The 18483-nt window shown below is 43.6% G+C and overlaps 1 protein-coding gene across 3 annotated transcripts in view; it reads right to left on the reverse strand.

The window, feature by feature from the left end:
* The window catches only part of LOC144819406 (interleukin-31 receptor subunit alpha-like), a 720774-nt gene that overhangs the window by 284979 nt on the left and 417312 nt on the right, over nt 1-18483 (reverse strand). For all 3 annotated transcript variants that reach the window (XM_078677309.1, XM_078677308.1, XM_078677307.1), the window contains exon 12: nt 13230-13382. In XM_078677309.1, coding sequence (XP_078533435.1) covers nt 13230-13382 — 153 coding nt within the window. The remainder of the gene's footprint in view (nt 1-13229; nt 13383-18483) is intronic.

Genomic DNA, 18483 nt, shown 5'->3' on the forward strand with positions numbered 1-18483 from the left:
CACCCTGCCCAGTGCTCTGGAACACCTTGGTGAAGTGATTCATGCTTACACACCTCAAGCATTCTTTTTCTGCCCCAGGCATACATTGGATGTCCGGTGTGTGAGACTACAATTGCCGCACCCCTTCTCAGGTGGCTAGTGTGATGCCTGACTGTCTCAGTATGAGCTTCTCAAGGACCGATGACGAGCAGCCCTGAATCAGCTGGCTCAGATTTCATCTGGCTTGTTGATATCGGTGCAGGTGCTTGCCAACTTTCAAAGTCGTACACAGAATACGTCCACAGACTCATCTTCTGCTTGCTGGGCTTGCCTCAGTTTTTATCTCTCATAGTCGGGGTTGAGCTGGGGATCAAAATGGCGGTTCAGTGCTGCTTTCGCAGCTTCAAAATCAACATCCTCACCTGTGTTGGGGAGGTGTCTGAACAGGTCATAGAGTTCACACTGTAGACATGAAGCATCACATGTCCTCTTCACTGTCCCATTGGTTTCGTGCTTGGCGTGAAAGTAGTACTGCAGACACCTGATCCATCGGTGCAATCGTGGGGCGGCTGTGATAGGGTCTACCAGCTGGCAGAATGGCAGCATCGCCGTGACAGAGGAGTGTGCACAGTGTGCTGAGGCCACCATTGCAAGGTTTGGCTGTTGATGTTGGGACATTGTGCATGGCTTCTTATTCTCCCTTACGTAGCCTTCAGCGTGGGCTCTGCCTTTGGGACAGGTTAGAGGGTGTTTGTGTGTTCCCCTGTTCCTAGTGTCTGCAATCTATGAGGGCCGCACTGGCAATGCTCACACTTTTCACACCGTCATCGGGTGTATCTGCTGCCCAGCACCTTTTTGTGAACGTATCTAGGACCCTATTTAAATATTTCCGATTCATGCCTTTATGTGGTTATAACAAATCATATACTTATAAAGGCATAAGAATCATATCCATATTAAGTCATAGCCAATACAGTCCAAATACGGCAAGGCTGCTCCCATAGACTCCTAGAAAGTACAACGCATTCTTAAACAAACCAAGCCTCCAGCAGCCCGGGAATTCCCCCTGCTTCTGTTTTGATTTGTCCAAGAACTCCTGGAGTCCTGAAAGAACTGCGAGTTCTTAGTGACGACTTATGTCCAACCTTACGTCAAACTCGGCACCTTCCAGGTATAAATATACTAGCAGCTGCCCTAGCAAAACACACGGTGGTTTGGAGCAGATCAGCTATCTACTTGCCCGACGCCCTACTGTGGCAAGTGCCGAAGGATGCCGACCCTCTTATTGACGCACTGAGAGAGACACTGTCTTTTCTCCTGCCGAGAAATCCAGCTCCAGTGTTTCCAGTCACCCTTGCGGGTTGCTGGGAGATCGAATCCTGAGAAAGAGATACAAGACCTCCTTCATTCTATAACCAAGGTACGGAGCTGATTAGATCCTTAGAGAATTCTTGATTCAGATTCTTGGCAAAAACTATCTTAACTTAAACTGCAGCTCACTTACTCCTTCCCACGTACTAGGCTTAGGTTAGGTACACCCGGGTAGGCGTATCTTAGAAGCACCAGTTGAGTACGTTTAGTCATGGTTTTATCTATGTATATAGTTTATCTATTTTAAACACCGTATGGCTTAGAAACCATACCATGCTTTTACAGTATTATTATATAATACTCCTTTTACTGTACGCACTTTACTTTATAACAAGTATTGCAATTGTGGCAACTCACTTCGCTTGCATGAGAAAGAAGACTGTTCAATAAATAACCACTTTTATTGAAAATGCCCGTCTCTCTTTTTCTCTGCGCTTCTGGTGAAACTAAGCATGCAAGATTGACTGAGTGAAATAGTTATCTATTGTTTCCGAGACTCTGGAAATATACACCTTATTCTGGAGGGAGCAAAGTTGTCATGTTTATGCAGTTGTCAGAAACTAATCCCTTCTTGTCTATTCAAGAAAGTTTACTCGAGAACGTTTCTAGTGACCTCTGAGGTAGCTGGCATTCATAATTAAGTCTAACATATTCAATAGAGACCTAGTCGACCTAAGTCCTACGTCTACACTATTGTTTATGTTATTCCAATGCACAGAGCCTATTGGGAATATAGGAACTACACTACATGGCGCTCAACGTTTGGTAAGGCGATAATTTAATGCTAGATGCTAGAGTAACTCAGTCGTGCTTTTCACACAGACCCCTTTTTCCCGTAAATACTCCAATAGACGTCTGGAGTGGGTAAAAGGTTAATATCCGCCGAAACTTAGTAGGAAGAGATTCCTATGCATTAGTTTTTGGTTTAGTCAACGTTGAAGGATACAGTGTTCCAAAATATTGTGCACCTAATCTTTGTTTCCTTGAAACTTGCTCTGCAAACTTTCTGTCAACAAAATGTCGGAAGGTGAAGAGGATAAAGAAAGAGGTGCTTTAGCAACTCAACTTTTAGCGGAAGACACAAGTCTCCGGCAAGATGACCCGGAGGCTATAATCATCCCAGTCAATATAAGGAAGAGTGTAACTTACAAACTTATAAATAATGGAGTATCATCAAGATTTGGTACAGTCATATTTGTGGTAGAGGCCCATGAATATCGACAGACAGAGGTATTCTATTCCTGGATACATTTTCCAGCAGCACATGCTGTGACACGCGCTTTCCACTATTACAAAATAGAAGACTCTCCAACGGGAATACGTTCCTTTTGAGGGCATTGAAATTCCACTAACGTACCAAGAGCACCAGCTCTGGTTTAATGGCGCCCTAAAACACAAAAAACACTTCACCAGGCTCGGTCCACTAGGTAGACCAGGAGCCACATGGCCGGTTCTAGCAGGTTATACACCACATCCTGACATTGAAGGAATGTCAAGCGGAGAACTTTTAGTTCAGCTAAAACAACTAATTAAAATACATAGACAATTGGTCCAATATGTCATGCGGACTTTAACAGTCCAACCAGCAATAAGAATTCCACAACACACCCCTCACCAGGGGAACACAAATAAAATTACACCACAGACTATGCAATCAGTCATTGGCAAATTACCCGCAAAACGGAAACAAATTCCATTCTGGTTAGCTCAAAAAATTACTCAGATAGAGGCAGTATTTCCTGATACTACACCTCATGACAAACACAGAATTCTGACTATCTGTCTTCCAATGGGGATCACACAACTTGTGGAGGACTGTGACACTTGGGGCACAGTTTTTTCTTCGATATACACAAAAACACATGGTGTTCCGTCTATGGCGGTTATACCAGACGTATTAAGACAGATTCAAAATGAATATGGCCCAGAGCCTGCTTTAACTCTAGGTATGAAATTACTGAAAGACATTAAGCAAGTCTCGGCTATACTATTAGCCAACATAAAAGGAGAAGCAGCATCTGTGGCGATCCGCCAAAAATTGAAAGAAACAGATATAGCAGAACAACCTTTTGAACTTGCCAGAATAATTGAAAAATCCTATGAAGAATTAGGTAGAGATAGTTTGGGTGGGAAACCACTAAAACCACAACTAACTGAAAATCCTGAAAAGAGCTTTATTAAAAAACTAATCTCATTACTCCAGAAAAAAAATGTGAAGGGTAATAAAGAAACTACTCCCAGAGAAAAACAGTTCCAGTCCAGAGGAAGGTCTCCCCAAAGGAGAAATAGATCTCCAGAACGGGATGCAGGTCTCCACAACGTGAGCCCTCTGAAAAAAGATACAACCTTAGAAATAGAGATAATTTAAGAAAACCTGACAGATATCAAGATAATGATACACGTCCCTCTCGATCTTTTCAGACTTCCTCGCAGAAATCGGAAAGAAGAGGACGGTCAGAACATAAAGAAGAGCGCGTCAAGTCCAAAGACAAGGAACCTGCTCATCAAAGTAAAAAATTACTATTTCCCAAAAAGAAGGTATCCAGTATTAAAATAAAACATGCCGAGGATTCTGAGGACACAACTCAAGAACGGAGAATGGGCCCAGACAATGCTAGAAAGCGCAGCAGAAGTGACTATAGCTCGCAAGATCATGATGAATCTTCTGGAGACAGTGGACACGAATGAATACATTCAGGTGGAAACTGCAGACACCAGAGTCAGTGTGCCCTATAAATTATATGAAATAACATTATGTATAAAAGGGTACAAAACTAGGAAAATAAAAGGTCTCTTTTGGGAGAACCTATCTAAAGGCTATGATATCCTGCTAGCAGAAAAGGACTTGCCACCAGAGTTTGTCAGGGAGTGCCCACATGGCGAAGAAATGATTATGCCTGCCTTCTCAAATCACATTCCAATTCATAAAAAATACACATATGCTAGAAAATGGCCAGAGGCCCAAGACCCTGCATTATATAAAAATCATGTAGGATGGGATGAGGATTCTCCTCACCATAAAATTCAGTTAAAAAAATCAACCCACTGCACAGAGGCAGTATCCTGTTAAGCAAGAAGCTAAAAAACAAGTCAGGGAGATCTTATATCAACTTGAATATCAGGGGGTGATTGAAACATGCACCTCACAAATGAACAATCCTTTGTTTCCTGTCGCCAAGCCTGATGATTCACATCGTCTAGTTTTGGACTACAGACACCTAATCTCCTGCTGCAAAACATTTGCAGTACAAAACTCACACAGTGCAGCACTAATGAATAACATCGTGCTCAAAAAATATAAAACGACATTAGATATCTCAAATGGTTTCTTTTGTCAAAACTTTGCACCAGAAAGCAGGTATTTGACCGCTTTCTCAAATATGGGGGCCCAAAGGCAATTTTGTCGTCTCCCCCATGGATTCAAGAACAGCCCAGGATTATTTTCAGCCATGGTAACAGAATTACTACAAATGTATGATGATGAGGCATTATCTTATGTCGATGACATCTATCTTACAGACGATGACCTGGAGACACACTTGAAAAGAGTGAACACCATTATACTTGGGTTCGCATCTGAAGGGTACAAATTCAACTTCAAAAAGTCACAAATTGCCCACCTAACTGTCCTATTTTTAGGATATGAATTATCAAGTGAAGGCAAAAGCCTAGCAGACAACTTCTTAGAGAAATCTGCAGTACTCCAAGCTCCAAAAACGCTGAAAAACTTACAATCAATTCTAGGTTTCCTGAATTTCGGAAGAACTTACATTCTAAACTATGCAGAGAGGGTTAAACCTCTCTACGAATTAATAAAACCTGATTTCAAACCAATCAATTGGACTCAGAAACACACAAAAATTTTAAGATCAATACAAACAGATATGTTAACTAAAACAAAACTGCAAACACGCGCAAATGAACGCAACTTTGTGATCCGAGTCATCCCAGGAAGATGCGGATTCACGTACCTGACCTCTAATGAGGGAGAAACGGTACCAATAGCTTATAAATCACACTTGTACACACAAGCTGAAATGAAATTCAGTTCTACTGAAAAAATTCTGACTGCAGTTCAAACTTCTGTAGCAAAAGAAAGAGCCCTAGCCGAAGGCAGGAGCATATCTGTTTTAACAGCAGTATCAGCCCTTGAGGCAGTAACAAGACCAAGCATTCCGAATGCTAAAGCTATAGATCCAAAATGGATACAATGGGAAAATTCTCTTGCTGCAACAGACGTGAAACACGCATTTGATCCGAAAATGAAAAAACTAGAATATCTGGAATACGAACATGAATGTCCTCTGTCAATCGAAATTCTGCCTCTCGAACAGTACACCTGTGTAATCTACACGGACAGATTTGCACAACACTACGTTGTGGAAAAACAAATTTACAATGCAGCATGCGCGATTGTTAAAGGTCACTGGCACTTAGGTAAATTCAGACCGATGGTCACTAAAACTGAATCACTCAGAAACTGTACAGCTCAGCGAGCTGAAATAAGATCTTTAAAATGGCGCTTGAGAATGCCGAACGCGAATTCCCCACTCTAATAGTGTGCGATTCGTATTATTGCGTCCAGTCTTACAACAAATTCATGCAGACCTGGAGTGAAAACGGTTACAAAGATGAGGCAGGTGTCACAATAAAACATAAAAAACTATGGGAACAAGTAGTTCTTTTACAGAAAGAACTATGAAAGACTCACGTGATACATACGCAGAGTCTTCAACGTGATGGCATTCACGTTGCAGGGAATTCATTGACTAGCAGAGCCAGAACGGCAGCGGTTCAACCGGCTTCTGTAGCTACAAAAAAAGCGTTCTAAAAAACAAATAGATGGAGAAACCATGCTGGCAGTAAAAGCCTCATTAAAAGGCGACTATGCAGCATTACCTCTCAACTATCCACTCGACAATACATACATAATTGATGCGAACTCCGTTCCTTTTGCTCGAATCCCTGTAGTGGGGGACAGAGTAATTCCAAACACGAACCGGAGGGCTTACTTGATTCATGAAGCACACATGGGAATGGGTCTGAGGCACCAAGAGATCTTGAAATCTCTAATAGAATTACAATCACAATACTGGTGGCCGGGGATGAGCGTGCCAATTTATAACTTTGCAATGGATTGTCGGGACTGCAACAGAGATCGCAGTTGTGAACCGGACCAGACACCTGCCCGGACACCTTTATTAGACAGCATTAGGCTATCTATACGCAGACATCCAGACGGAAAAATGCGATCCCATAATTATTAAGACGAGATTCATTTAGATGAGGCCCCAGCGCTCGGCTGACGCCAGAACTGTTATAAAAGATTTGCGAGTCTTTGTTGGCACATACGCAGTTGGCATGCTACATTCTGACCAGGGTCCTGCGTTTAGCTCTCGAGCTTACAAGGAGGCCATGGCCAGCTTGGCATTGCATTGCGGTACTCTAGTCCATTCCATCCCGAGGGAAATGCAGTAGTGGAGAGAAAAAACCGTGGCATAAAGCAATCTATAACAGCGAGGGTATTAGGTTCGGGTGACGGGTGGGTCAAACATCTAACAAGTGTCCAACGTAGTCTTAATAATCTGCCAAGAAATTTCCTGGGGCGAATCACTCCGTATGAACTTTTGTTTGGTACTAGAATGATAATTGAAGACCTCGATTGTCAGACATCAGTGGTAGAACAAAAAAACTTTGATATCAAAGATCGTTTGGCTGTTTTACAGGACTTAAATGAAACAAGAAGAAGTCTAAGTAACACAAAGCTAAAGCCAACGGCCACTGAAGAAAAAACACCTGTCCCAGCAAGACCTGTCTGGATTCCAAAGATTGGGGATCTGGTCAGAGAAAAGATCGCGGTGAAGAAGGAATTTGGGCCCTCTTACAGAAAAGCAGTACCTATCTTAGCTATCAGCGGAACAAGATCAGTAGTACTACCGTCCCTTGCTGGTAAAAAGGAGAACAGAGTTGTATCAATCGACCTGGTAAAACCACAATCATGTGGCCAATAATAAGTAGTAGGCCCAGTGGAATCACAAGAAATAGCAGAAGACCAAACCTTGCTACAATGCAAGAGGTTCAAACTGAGAGACTAATCACATTTGATAAACCTGCAGTGAATAAAAAAGGACTATGCAACAAAGTCATGGAACTTGTACCTCTTGAAACCCAAATTGCAACAGTTCGTCAAGAAACACCAATCTACAATGATGATGCCTCTGACTACACAAATGCAAAGATTAATGAAAATCCGGAAGCAGTTCCAACAATTGACAGAACTGCATCTGGCTACTTCATCAATTTCTATGACTTTTCTGAAGATCCAAGTGAACATGAAGAAACGCCAGCAACTAAAACTTTCAAAGAAAAAATGACTGAACTCTTTCATGAACTCTAAGAAATATATCTGATCTCACCATGGATTGAATTATGGATTGTTTTAGGTGTACTTTTCCTCCTACTCTGGCTCATTTTGGTTTTAAGCTTGGGAAAAATGATTGAAGGAAAATATAGTACAATGGACACAGCAAGTCAGAACATCAACTTGGTCCTAAAGCCTCACAGATCTTCTCACATTGAAAAAAGAGAACTATCATCAGTGAACATCACACCCATTCCTATACCTGGTGGTGTAGCATGGGACACTACTGATTACGACATATATGGCCCGGTTGAGCTTTTGAGATATCCACATGAGTTCAAGGTTTCATTAAGTGACTTTTTATCACCTAGTACTTTCTCTGATGATTGGGACTTTGAAAATATTAATAATATGATGTCAGATTTAGAAATGTCAGCAAAATTTACAGAACATGATTATTTAGAAGGCTCATCAAAGTATGAAGAAATGTATTGCTTTAATCATTATGGGCATCACTATTTGCATAAATCTGCTAATCCTAGAAATGTTTTTACTTATAATTAATGGGAACATTGTCCGACACCGCCAAAAGGCAGCTCGAAAACATTTTATGAGAAATTCCCATACTTCTCAGGGTTTAACATCACTGATCCAGAAACGTTTTATTTTAAAATGTTAAATAAGACAGGAATGAAAAACATGTTTACAAACACTAAATTGATATATTCCACAAAATTTTATGAAAAAATTTCTACATTTGGTTTTGAATTTTGGAAAAACAACATTGAAACAAAAACCATTTGGGGTACAAAAGATTGGCAGGTACAAGGTCTAGAATCATTATTTAGAGCCTGCATGAACCCAGAACAAATAATGTTCCTGAATGACACCATTCAACAACCAACCTGTCTTGGCCTAGTCAAGATAAAGGACTTAAACAAACCGTCTATACCAAAGCCCATACCTGATAGTAATAGCTCAACAGATGCGGAAATAGACGTATCCCATATTTTGAAACAAAACAGAACTAATCCTGATTGGAGAAAATGGTTGATCTGGCCCACAGACACAAATAACTGTCAAGATAGATTCCTGAATAAAAGACAGGGGTTCAAACAGAACAGGCCAGACCCAAGATATTCCCAGAGACAACATCCAGGGATAATTACAACATACAGTGTAGGGAAACTATGCCTCGAATGGCTACAGAAATCCACACTGCCTGAAATTAAGCAACACTTGACTTTACTTAAAGAAGGTGCTGACTTGCGAGATTTCATATTGGGACCTCGCAAACAGCGTCAAAAACGTTTCATATACGCCGGTATATACGCTGCTTACAACGAAGCTTGGAAAGTAACGCAAATTGAAACTGCTGAAAAAATACGAGAAATTGATCGTATTAATTTGGAAAAGTCACTGTCTGTAGTGGTCAATGGGTTAACGACTCTGTCCTCCAGAATTTATTCACTGGACAGCATTGTATCATCTGCTATTGATATAATAGAACAGGATATGCTAATGTTACAACATGGCCAGTCCCAATTGCGTTCTATTGTACAGTTAGGCTGGATGTTGCAAAACCTCCGTTCAGGCTACGTGCCATGACGTCTAATCAACACAACGTCATTATTTTCTATCTTTAACCTTACTGATAAACAAATCTCTTTGGCACAAAAAGGAGCAGACAATACGGTGCTGAACGTTGAAAAACTTCAAAAATTGCCATTGACAGTCACCAAAAGACCCGTCATTAAATGGATAATACATGGCAAAATTACAATTCCGATTACGACTTTTCAGTTTCAATATTGCCAAAAGCATATACCAGCAGGCCTGTATGAAAGGTTGGGTAAAGGTTACATCAAGTCGACTCGGAATCTACCTTATACACATAAATGTTACAGTGAGGGGAAAAAAGAGGTGTTTCTTAGTGGTAATAACTGTAAAAATTCACTAAGCGGCACTCTTCTGTGTCAAGGAATTAACTTGCATGGAGCCTGCGGAGGTTCATCAAATACCCTTTCACGCCACCTGCACGGCACCCCCGCTACACAGATAGAGCCTTTTTTCAGACAACTTTCCAACGGCAATTACGTTATAATAAGTGACCGCAGCTGTTGTGGCATGGTGCCAGGAAGGGCCTATCTCGTCAGTGTAACTTCCATGGTCACTTGCTGTATGCAAGTATTGTATCCAAACAACAAACCAGACAAGGAGGCAACGATATGGCCTTCTCTGAATATCTCTTCTTTTCGAATTGATACTTTAAGCAGAATGAAATCCATTCTTTTACAAACAACTGTGCCTTTAACCTCGTCCAAAGAGATGTATGATCTGCAAGTTGCAAGGACAGTGGCAGAGATACATACATTGTTATCAACCAATTGCCCCGTGCATTTCGCAGAAATGTTAGGTCAAATTTTAAACATGTCTGATACCAGTGGCATCGCACATGTATTTAAGAATTTTTTTTCGGGACTATTAGCACCCTTTGAAGCAGTCCTGAGCATCTTACCGAATTTCGTGCACTCTGTGTTTGGCGGCCTGCCTCTCATCTTGGGACTCGTAGCAGGAATTTTATTTTTGTTCCTTCTGCTCCGATATGGCAAATCCAGCCACAAACAAAACTCAGGCTACCATGGAAGAAACGATCCTTGCGATGAGATGCCGAGAAAGAATAATTAAAGTACTCGGTTTAGCTTGACTAAGAGATCTGAATACCATATAGTTTTTTTCATTCAGACCAATCTGGCAAGATTGCATCTTACCTGTTCTCTGATGCCTGCTATGCGGAGAAGAATGCGTGTTGGACGTCTGTCTCACACTACCATCAGCAGTACCTTTGGATATCGATACTTTGCTTGGTTCGGTAACGGCTCATGCAACGTGTTGTCCCAAGCGGCTACCTATTCTGATGACGGCATTCGTTGAGACTTCACCATTACGATTAGGTGACGGTGAGGTACGAGATGAAAGCGGCACACAGGTACCACCTTCTGTGACCATTGCTGATCTGAACACCGATGATAGCAATGCCTCTCATATCTGCACTATTTCTGCTTTTTCGAACTTGGTCAAACTTTCACCTACTGTTGTAGACAAATTCTTTGCCACCCTATCTGAGTTAATGTTCTCTCCTAACAACGAGAATAACTTTTGAGCACACAGCGTTCCCTGAACTCTGAATTCGACCTTCAATTTTGAAAACTGAACTTCTAAAAAACTGTGGAACTATTTTTTGCCCTGAAAGCGAAATTATTTTTCCCCGTTAGGCAGGATGCAGTGTGTTTGTACAGCACTAGGTGGCATTGTTGCCATTCCGATCTTAGCGCCAGGCTGTTCACCAGCATTTCATGCGGTTCGGTCGGAGAGCCCCTGTCACAGAATCCTGCAGCTGGGTAAGGTGTTGGAGGTGTGCCTCGTGGGACCTAAATGGCCCACCGGCCAGGAGCGCCGCTTCCCTCCTCAAGTGGGGGCCGTGCACATGCACTTGTGCTGCCTCCCGGCTTCTGCCGCAGCCAGCGACTCTGCTGCCTCAGCTGTGGCGTCATGGTGCTGCACAGTGTGGCAGGATGCAGTGGGCCCAGCATGCACGCCCTCATCACCAGTGCGGCGTCCGGTGTAATGTGTGTTGGTTAAGCTGCAGCGGTGCCAAGTGTATAACTTGAGGCACAAACACAGGCCCACTAGCAGCTCTCACAGAGTTACCTCGAGTGACCAGTCTGCCCTGTAATTGTACCCTCTGGCCTCAACCGGCCCACGGAGTGTGGATGCTATACGAAGTATAGTAGAAGCCGGGTGGCTCTCTACAGGAACTACTGGCGTTTTAGCTCACTCTTTTGACACACATTACCACTGTGTAGAAATGTTGGTTTTACACTGAAAAATCATGTTTACCACTCTGCATTTCCCTGCTGTGAAAGCAGCAAATAGCTGTGCCATCCAGCTAGGTGCACACTGGCCATCATGAAAACCATGAGAATGAATTCAAACTGATAAAGACCGAATTGAAATAATCCAAGTAGCTTTCCATGTTCTGCCACAATGCCGTGAAGAAGGGAACAGAGAGGGCAGCATCAGAAATTATAAATGACTTTAAAGAGAGTTTGAATGAAGTACAGGCCTAAGTATGTGCAATTTCCATGGAACTAAAAGGATTGCATTGTGTGCAACTGGCCTTGATGAGTATTGAATAGTGGCACGCAATGCTTTTCATTTTTACCAATAGCAGTACATTTTGACACTCTTTAATTCCCACGATTAGGCAGGGCAGCAAATATTAAAATGGACACGGTTGAGTAATGGGATCATTTACACCAATACACTTATTTTAAAATGTGCACAAATAGAATTTGAGCCCTTTTCACATTGACCCTATTTGGATGAATGCAAGTTGCACTTCCATTTTGAACAGACACTTATCACCAGGTTGAAATGATGGTAACTGCTCCCTAACAAACTGCAAAAATGATGTATTAATGCACACAAACTGAGCAAAAAGCCATTTGCACATTGAGGATGTCCATTCTTATAACTTAGGTGGAAGTTGGTTGCAAAAACACAACTGGGGCTGCATTACAGACAGTATCCCTAGGGTTTAAAGAGCATGTGCGCTTCTTTTCTGCACCCCGGGGCAATGATGCATTACAGAATCGACTGCAGACACTAGTGCAGCGCCTTCTGTAATACAAATAGCGCTGGTCAACACATAGTGCCAGCACCATCTGCATAGGGCTTGGACCCATAAAAATAAGGGAAAGACTGTCCCTCTGAGCCCCTGTTATATTATGGATGAAAGTGCAGAGGCATAGAGACCTGAAAGAGGAGTATTGACTGTGTGCCACAAAAAGGAGGTGCATAGTCAGTGCACCCAGTAAATGCAGCCCTCTTGAGGGGATGAAGGGATTCCCATGGACCCCGATACATCCCCCTGCAGGTGGGTGCAGTCACTCACTGTAATGGCTGAATCTTTGACGCCAGTTTGAAGTGCAGGCAGGTGCAGCCTGCACTGTGAAAGACGGCGTGACTGCTTCAAGCAACCGCTCCATCATTCACTAACGTGCTGCCCCCAGGGCAGGCGCAAGTTTGCCGCTGCCCTGCAAGCAGCGTATTGATGGTAATAGTGAGCACTGGCTGGGTGTGTGCCAGCAGACCTTGCTGAAGGTGTGCAATGGTGCAGAATAGGGCAGTGCAACCTTTCCATAATACGACTAATGGTGTCTTGTGAAAATGTTATTTGTCCTGGAGTGCTTTTGACCTGTGTGAGCAAATTACCACATATGTGTGTGTGAGCCTCGTTGCAATGGTTTTACACACTATATTTACATTTGTTTCATGTTAATTACCATTTTCGGTTGTCACAGAAAGGAGAAGGGACCTTTAAGTTGAGTTACTAGAAAATGTCATCTATAATTCCAAGTTACAATTTGGTTGCTGGTTCTAAGGTAACCAGAAATATGAATGGGTTAGCCCAGCCATCAAGTTATGGTGCCGCTTAACTTATTATAACACCTACCTTTAGTCATGTTTCTTCCAAATTCTGTGTAGTATATTCTGTACCCGTGGATAAACCCAAGGCGCTCTTTTTGTGGAATTTCAGACCATCCTACCACAGTTGAGTGTTTTGTCACATTTCGTGCGGTCACATTTGTGGGACCTTTGCTGGGTACTGAAAAGAGATCAGGATTACAAAATGCATCCAGTGTATACAAAAACACTATTTAAACTGATCGTAGGATGTTCATATACATTTTGGGAGGATGACAATACATTGATTCGGTGCTTAGCAGTGGGTGAAAGACAGAAGGAATCTAGACTACTTGTTTTGTATTGCTCTAACCACACGATCAATTGGCAGAACACCAGCCTTTCAATCAGGAAACATCACAACACAGCAATTAAATTCCAGGCTTCAAGAGGGTTTGAAATGTAACCAAACTTCTCCTGGGATCACTCTTTCCCAACCTCAGAAGACTTGGAGTGATAGAACGACAAATGAAAAAACATGCAGTATTGTGGGAGCCTACAACTCACCTCGCAGTCCCCAACTTGCTGATTTCTGTCTGGTGCCCATCTGCTCCTGGCACCCTAGACCCTGGTATACAAATAGTGTTGTAACCCTTACATCCAGTGGAGATTCTTTTAATGCGGCCACAGGCTGTTTTCTTTTTCTGGTCTGAGGTTTTCCTCTTTATTTTTTAAAGTTCTTGCCAGCTTGTGAGGGCATTACATGGTGGACCATGCCGTCCTGGACATCCACATGTGTTGCTTGCCCCTCTGAACAGTGTGGCGGGCTCCCGAGCCGCTCCGTCTTACAAGTCCCACCTGCCCAGCACATCATTGAATGCACCGGATGATTGTTGCAATGCTCCCACTCTCCTACTCAGCTGGTTAAAGTGAGAGGATTGGAGTGTGTTGAAGGAACGTGTTGGAGCTCCTGCCACCTGTGGGACCCCCTTGCTGCATGGCCTCTTGCCACTGCCGGTGGACTCCCTGGGGAAACTGAAGTGCATGGTCTACCACATATAGAAGGAAACTCTAGGCAAAGCATGATCGGGCACCTACAGCTCAGGAGCTCCTGAAAGATACCAATTAACCTGAAGGCCACCATTTTATGTGCTTGGTGCCTCAACGGAACTGCTAGGCAGCATGATTGGACCCTTTAAAAACAAGTTTATCTGGTCCTAGTGGGCAAATCCACACATGGTATTCTGTTTCCTGTTCCTGAAAGTGAACTCCATCCACCAGGAGGCTATTTTATGGCCTTCTGGCCTCAAACGTTGTGGGGTGTTTTCTTTCATGATTCTTTCACAAAAAGGTTTCCGGCCTTGTCCGGCCCAGCTCTTGGTAGTTTCCTGGCATAGGGTCTTCTGATAGCAGCACCCTGTGGCCTTCTAGAAAGGACCATTCCCCGCCTGCACTTCCCAGGGCCTGGACTTCCAGGACACTTGCAAGATATCTGGCCATCCCCCAAAAATATTTTGATTATGTTCAGCACTTGCTACATAGCTGTAGTAGCAGTCATAGAGAACAAAGTATCCAGGCAACACTTCTTTTGAGTGATGCACAGATCCTTTGGAAGAGTGGCTGAAGCAAAATAGACTGCAAGGTGAAATGTAGCTAGGGAAGTGCATATTTGAGTTTTTAATGATTTTAACATAAGGGAGTGGAAACACTATAGTTGTTTGAAGCTGCTCGGCAGCCTTAGTTACATACCTGGAGGTGGTGGGATAAACATCGAAAAGAGAGTCATTGCGATGGAGATAGAAATGGAATAAGGACATTTTGCCCAGAGAACAGTTAGAGGACTTCCCTTTAGGAGGCACACAAATGTAGGCTATATTGATGGAGCGATAGAGGAGTTCCAGGAGACAGACAAGGAATGGCCAGAGATGAAGGGGAAACCTAGTTTATTACTTTGTAGATAATGTTAAGTGAGATAAGAATTGGGAGTAGTGTTAGGTAATCAAAATATTGTTGAATGCCACAAATAATTTTAAGAACAGAGGACAGAATGTTCTGAGGAGACAGGTTTAGATACATAGTTTTTAAAAATCTTTATTTTTTCAGTTTATAACAACAACTAAGTGGTTGTACACATACGTCAGCAGTAATAAATCAACATGAGTTCCATCAGATAGTACATTCTAGTGACATAATAACCACGAACATCCATAGACGACAGCATATACGATCATGTACTTACATTACTATCAGATATTGAGGTGCCACACATTCCGCAGTATTATAATACTTACTTTACCTCTCACTATCACTGCCATTTGATTCATTATGCAAGTTCACATTTCCCTCTGGGTTGAGAAGTTCCCTAAATAATTATCTCCAGGTGCTAATGTCCTACTCTAGCTTTTCATCTTTTGTACTTGCTTTCATATGAATCCCTTCAGCAATGGACCACTTGCTTATATCTCTCTATTGTCGGAGCGCGAGTACTCATCCAAACTATGGCTACCCTCCTACTTACTAACACTATGGTCATTTGCAGTCATTTATATCCAAGTTTGCTCTTCTTAGGCCTCGGAACTTGTCTCAAGAGACAGTGAGCGGGGCTAGTCTCCATTTGTATACCAATTCCCGCACACACTTTTACAACCCCACATGCTCAATACTGCTGCACCTCCGCACATTCCCATGCTAAATGCAGAAACCCTGATTACGCCCTGTTGCATCTGGGGCACTTGTGAGAACGAGTCGGGTCTATGCAATGTAATTTCATATGGGTCATACACACCTATTGTAGGTAATTAAAATGGATTAGTTTTAAGTGGGTGTTACATGTGTGTCATGTTTTCTCCAGCTAGGGCGTTTGTAGGTCCTCGTTCCATGCATCCCATGCCTTGAGAGATAGGGCTCCCGAATCTGCTCACATGGCCTGGTATAACAGTGACTCCAATCTACGCCCATTGCCAAATGTGAGCAACACATCCAGTGTCTCAGTCCTTTGTGGTGCTTTTCGATACGTAGGCCATGTAACTTTGCCCAGCTCCATAAGGCCCGCATATTAATACTGCCCTTGTCCCAGACCAAACCCCTCGCATGTCACTTGTGCCACCTGTATGCCATGATAACGGAAGTGACCAGTCTCCCATCGCAACCCGAGCCTAGGCTGATCTTCAGGATTGTGCGCCACTAGCCCTGCCAATGGGAATATCAACGACTTATGCCTATTAAGGCGCAAACCAGTCAGCAAACTCATTCAGGAGCTGTAGGAGTTTGGGGATTGCTATTTGGGGAGAAGCAACATAGAACAGCGCATCATCCGCATAAAGCAATGCTAAATGGGTACTATTCCCTATCCGTATCCCCATGGAATAGGATCCCGCCTGGCCCATACCACCATAGGCTCTATGGTCAAGGCGAATAGCGGGGATAGCGGACATCCCATACGAGTACCACGCTCCAGTGACAATTTTCCCGATCTGCTTTGTCTCAGCCGGACCCTAACACACGGCTCTGTATACAGGATTTTGACCCACCTATTGAAACGTTATCCAAACCCAGACTCCCTTAGCACCTCCTGAAGGTAACCCCAATCTACCGTATCAAAAGCTTTTTTGAGATCAATGGAGATCAGAGCCATCTCCTCTGCATTACCTTGTGTCTCATGCATAATGTGGGTTAGCATCAAACATTCATAGACGTGCTGCGACCTGGACTAAACCCACACTGATCGTCGTGAAAAAGGTAACTCATGTGCGGGCCCAGCCACTTGGGCAGTACCTTGCATAGTATTTTAACATTGGTATTTATCATTGTGAGAAGGCGATATGCGATATGCTGCAAGGACCCGACCGTCTCCATCCGGCTTTAGTAGCATACAAATTTCTCCCTCACGCATTGAAGGGGGCAATATTCCCCTCTCAAAGGCCTTGTTAAATATCTGTAGCAACGACTGCACCAGTTTAGCCGAATAAGCTTGATAATATTCAGTCGAGAATCCATCCCCCCCAGGCTTTAGCTTTAGGTGTTTCAGCTATTGCCTCTAGTACCTCCTCTTTTGTGAGCTGTGCCACTAGTACTGTCCGAGCTTCCAAGGGGAGCATTCTCAGTTGGATCCCAAGGAATGGAGTATAGCATTCCGCCTGAACTGTTGGGTCAGACGTATACACCCTCTACAGGTGCTGCTTGAGTTGCTCCTATATTCCAACTCTAGAGTACACCATTCCACCCATCGCACTTCGTATACATGTAATTGATGGGGGCACTTGTTCCCTATGCAAAATCCAGGCCAATAGGTAAACTGACTTGTCCCCCTCTGCTTGTAACCTCTGTCAATATCAAGTGAGTGTGTATTTGTCCAATCTGTCCCAAGTGACAGTGACCTGCTCCAGCAGTGTACACTCCTGCCCCTGGGTGTCAGTCTATCCATGGGCACCTCTCTGAAGTTCAGCAAGAGCAGCTTTCCTAACTCACAGAGATAGTCGTTCCTGAGGCGGAAGCCGGGAACTTTAGGATAGGAATTCCTTGCTGTGCAAAACCACTCGTGTATTTTTAAAATAATCTGTGGACAAATGCTTCATTAGCGCTGTCACACTTTTTATGCAAATTTTAAAATAAATTCACTTTTCCAGCCCTACTCACCGCCCTTGCTTCTTAGAGGGTCAAGCACTCCCAGGCTGCCGATTTGGGGCTCACCTGGACGCGTGATCTCCCTCGTGGGCGCTTTTCCACTGCCGCCATCTTGGGTGAGTGAGGTCGGCGGGCTAGTGTTGTGCCTGACACTTGCCTCACCCTACAAAAGGACCCAGTTTGTAAGCACTCCTCGACAGAGATAGTCGTTCCTGAGGTGGAAGCCGGGAACTTTAGGATAGGAATTCCTTGCTGTGCACAATTACCCGTATATTTTTAAAATATTCTGTGGACAAATGCTTCTTTAGCGCTGTCACGCTTTTCATGCAATTTTTAAAATAAATTCACTTTTCCAGCCCTACTCTCCGCCCTTGCTTCTTAGAGGGTCAAGCACTCCCAGGCTGCTGATTTGGGGCTCACCTGGATGCGTGATCTCCCTCGCGGGCGCTCTTCCACGGCCGCCATCTTGGGTGAGTGAGGTCGGCGGGCTAGTGTTGCGCCACTTGCCTCACCCTACAAAATGCACCATGCTTCTCATACGCGCAGCGGACGAGCGCAGCGGGTGTGCCAGAGGCAAGCCCGTCTGCGCCGTCCGCGCCAGACCGGGCCCAGGGCCCTGTATTATCCCCACCATTATCCACCAACCCTCAGTCTACACGAGAGACTCACTCATGCAACTC

This window comes from Lissotriton helveticus, chromosome 2_1 (genome assembly GCF_964261635.1).
Source record: "Lissotriton helveticus chromosome 2_1, aLisHel1.1, whole genome shotgun sequence".
In the NCBI taxonomy this organism is placed as follows: domain Eukaryota; kingdom Metazoa; phylum Chordata; class Amphibia; order Caudata; family Salamandridae; genus Lissotriton; species Lissotriton helveticus.